Genomic DNA, 3,139 nt, shown 5'->3' with positions numbered 1-3,139 from the left:
GTTGAGAAAGAAAGCAGCTATGAAAAGTGAAGAAAGTTATTGCTCAGGCCATGTCTACACGAGGCCTTAAATTCTAATTAAACGGCTTTAATTCGAATTTATGGAGCACCCATCCACATGACGCAGCCCTCTAATTCGAATTAAAGGGCTATTTAAATCGATTTTAGTACTCCTACTAAACCACAGGAGTAACCCTAAAATCGAATTTACTAATTCGAATTTAGTGCAGTGTGGACGGAAATCGAAGTTAATGGCCTCCAGGAGCTATCCCACAGATCACCACTGACCACTCTGGACAGCACTCAAAACTCCTATGCACTGGCCAGGTAAACAGGAAAAGACCCGTGGAGGTTTGAATCAGTTTCCTGTTTGTCCACCGTGGGGCTCTGAGCAGCACTTAATCACGCTGCACCTTTAAAAATGCAGTCTCCTGAGAATAGAAAAAGAGCTCCAGCATGGACCACAGAAGAGCTTTTGGATCTCATTGCTATCTGGGGTGAGGATTCAGTGCTAACAGAACTCCGTTCGTCAAAACGGAATGAGAAAGTATTTGAAAGAATTTCAAAGTCTATGATTGCAAAAGGATACAGCAGGGACTCTTTCCAATGCAGGATTAAAGTGAAAGAACTGAGACAAGCATACCAGAAAACCAGAGAGGGAAACGGGAGATCTGGAGTTGCTCCTAAAACATGCAGGTTCTATGCAGAGCTACATGCAATTTTTGGGGGCTTGGCTACCAGTCGCCCATCCTTAATCGTGGATTCAGATGACCTGATTTCAGTTTCAACTGTGGCTGAGGATTCTGCAGAGGGGGAAGATCAGGAAGAGGGACATGAGGGAGACATTGCTGATACCACACAGCTCTCAATTACCAACAGCAGCCAGGAGTTGTTTCTGACCCAAGATTTAACCTTGCAGCAGGCTAATCAAGCCACTATCACAGAAAGTGAAGCCATGGAAGGGACCAGCGGTGAGTAAATGTTTAAATCAGTCATATTTAAAAACTAGCGTTTTTTAATTATCAATTTTTAAGCATGCGTTGTCATTTCTTTTTAGCCATTACAGTTACATGAAAAGTTCCTTAACATGTCTGGGGATGCAATGAAAATCCTCCCAAGAAATCTCCATGAATTGATATTGCAGGAAATCAAAGTGCCTTTTCAGTAAATTTTGGGGCAATGCTGCCTTAGCCGGTCCTCCAATGAAAGATGCTTTGCCCCTCCAGGCATGCATGCCTGAATTTGGAATCATTGCTTCACAAAGCATAGATGCATAAGCGCCAGGACTCTGATCACAGGCATGAAACATTCACTCTGCCTCTTGTGCTGTAACTCTCACCAGAGTTCTGTCGTTCATTGTGACCTGGTTTAAATAAGTAATTGCTTTGTCATTAGGAGAGAAAACATGGCCATTATGCTCCTGTAATGCCACTCGATGTAGCTGGGGGGAGGGGACTTGTGCTGCGATGATGCTTTAGCAGGAAGGGGTGAGACAACATAAAGACTTACCATGGCTGCTTGGAAGCAAATTTATAATGGTAGTACCAGCAAGCTGCATCTGTACTGTGCTCTGAGCCCAGGGACAGAGTCTCCCAGTATTAAAAGATGAAAAATGTGACCTTGCAGTGAAATCACATGTCCTGCGTAAGGTGCATAGTTTTGTGCTGTGTGAGTGAGTGGAATCATTGTTCTAAGAAATGTATCTTTTTACATACTTCTCTCTCTTACCTCCACCATACAGCTGTGCAGTGTTCTTTACTCACTACCCCATCTGCCAGGCTACCCAAGAGACAGAGGAAAAAGAGAACGAGAGACGAAATGTTTTCCGAAGTCATGGAAGTCAGCCACAGTAACACAGCTCATCATAGTGATTTGAAGGAACTGATAGCAAAATACAAGAAAGATGCCAGTGACCGGGAGGACAGGAGAGACGCTCGAGATGAGAGGTGGCGAGAGGAAGACCGGCAGGTAGAAGAGAGGTGGCGCAAGGAAGACAGGCAGGAAGATCAGAGGTGCAGGGAGGAAGATAGGCGCTGGCGTGATGGAACGCTGGAGCTGCTGCGTGATCACACTGATATCCTCAGACGCATGTTGATTGTTCAGGAACAGCAGCGGGGTTACAGAGTGCCACTGCAGTCCATGTTTAATCACCCTCCAAGCTCCCCAGGTTCCATATCTCCCTCACGCAGACGTGTTAGAACGCGTGGGGGAAGGCTTCCTGCACCAGCACACTCCACCCCCATGGAGAGCCCAACCAAAAGGCTGTAATGAAGCTGAAATGTATTTCATGGGCTTTTCCTTACCTGTGATCCTCCTCCCAAAGCACAGCTTTCAGGGATACCTAGATAAATCTGTGCCTCTGAATATAGTTCCTTTCTAATCAGACATACATCCAAAGGGGGGAGGGTGCTTTTATTACAGGGAATGATCCTTTAAAAATGAACGCATGTTTTTAAAGCAATAACAAATGAGTTTTAATAAAGATTAAATGATTTTTAAAACATACTGGCTTTCTTTCCTTCAGCCACATGTAATGAAAGGGTGGGGGGTTGATTTTGAAAGTCCTGCAGCAAGCTGTAAGTAAAGGGGGACGGTGGGTTGCTTACAGGGAGTCAATAGAGGCGGGAGTGTTCATCAAGGGCAAAGAAGCACTGCAATCACACCATACCCTGGCCCGCGACAAAACACATTTTCAGGGCTTCTCTGATGCGCACCGCCTCCTGGTGTGCTCTTCTAATCGCCCTGGTGTCTGGCTGCTCGTAGTCAGCGGCCAGGCGATTAGCCTCAGCCTCCCACCCCGCCATAAAGGTATCCCCCTTACTCTCACAGAGATTGTGGAGCACACAGCAAGCAGCAATAGCTAAGGGGACAGTCTTTGGGCTGAGGTCTGAGCGAGTGAGTAATGATCGAAAGCGCCCCTTTAAACGCCCAAATGCACACTCTACCACCATCCTGCACTTGCTCAGCCTGTAGTTGAACAGCTCCTGACCACTGTCCAGGCTGCCTGTGTATGGCTTCATGAGCCATGGCATCAAGGGGTAGGCTGGGTCACCCAGGATAACGACAGGCATCTCAACATCGCCCACTGTTATTTTCTGGTCTGGGAAGTAATTTCCTTGATGCAGCCGTTTAAAGAGAGT

General features: G+C 46.4%; 1 protein-coding gene across 1 annotated transcript; it reads left to right on the top strand.

Moving 5' to 3' along the window:
• The first annotated feature begins 420 nt into the window (after positions 1–420).
• On the top strand, positions 421–2,267 carry LOC142047372 (uncharacterized). The gene is made up of 2 exons (XM_075069833.1): positions 421–970; positions 1,741–2,267. The coding sequence occupies exons 1-2, from the start codon at positions 421–423 to the stop codon at positions 2,265–2,267; spliced, it is 1,077 nt and encodes a 358-aa protein (XP_074925934.1).
• The last annotated feature ends 872 nt before the right edge of the window (positions 2,268–3,139 follow it).

The sequence above is a fragment of the Chelonoidis abingdonii genome, chromosome 10, assembly GCF_003597395.2.
Source record: "Chelonoidis abingdonii isolate Lonesome George chromosome 10, CheloAbing_2.0, whole genome shotgun sequence".
NCBI classification, from domain to species: Eukaryota; Metazoa; Chordata; order Testudines; family Testudinidae; genus Chelonoidis; species Chelonoidis abingdonii.
The sequence above is the reverse complement of the archived record's forward strand: the minus strand, read 5'-3'. Positions and strand labels throughout refer to the sequence as shown.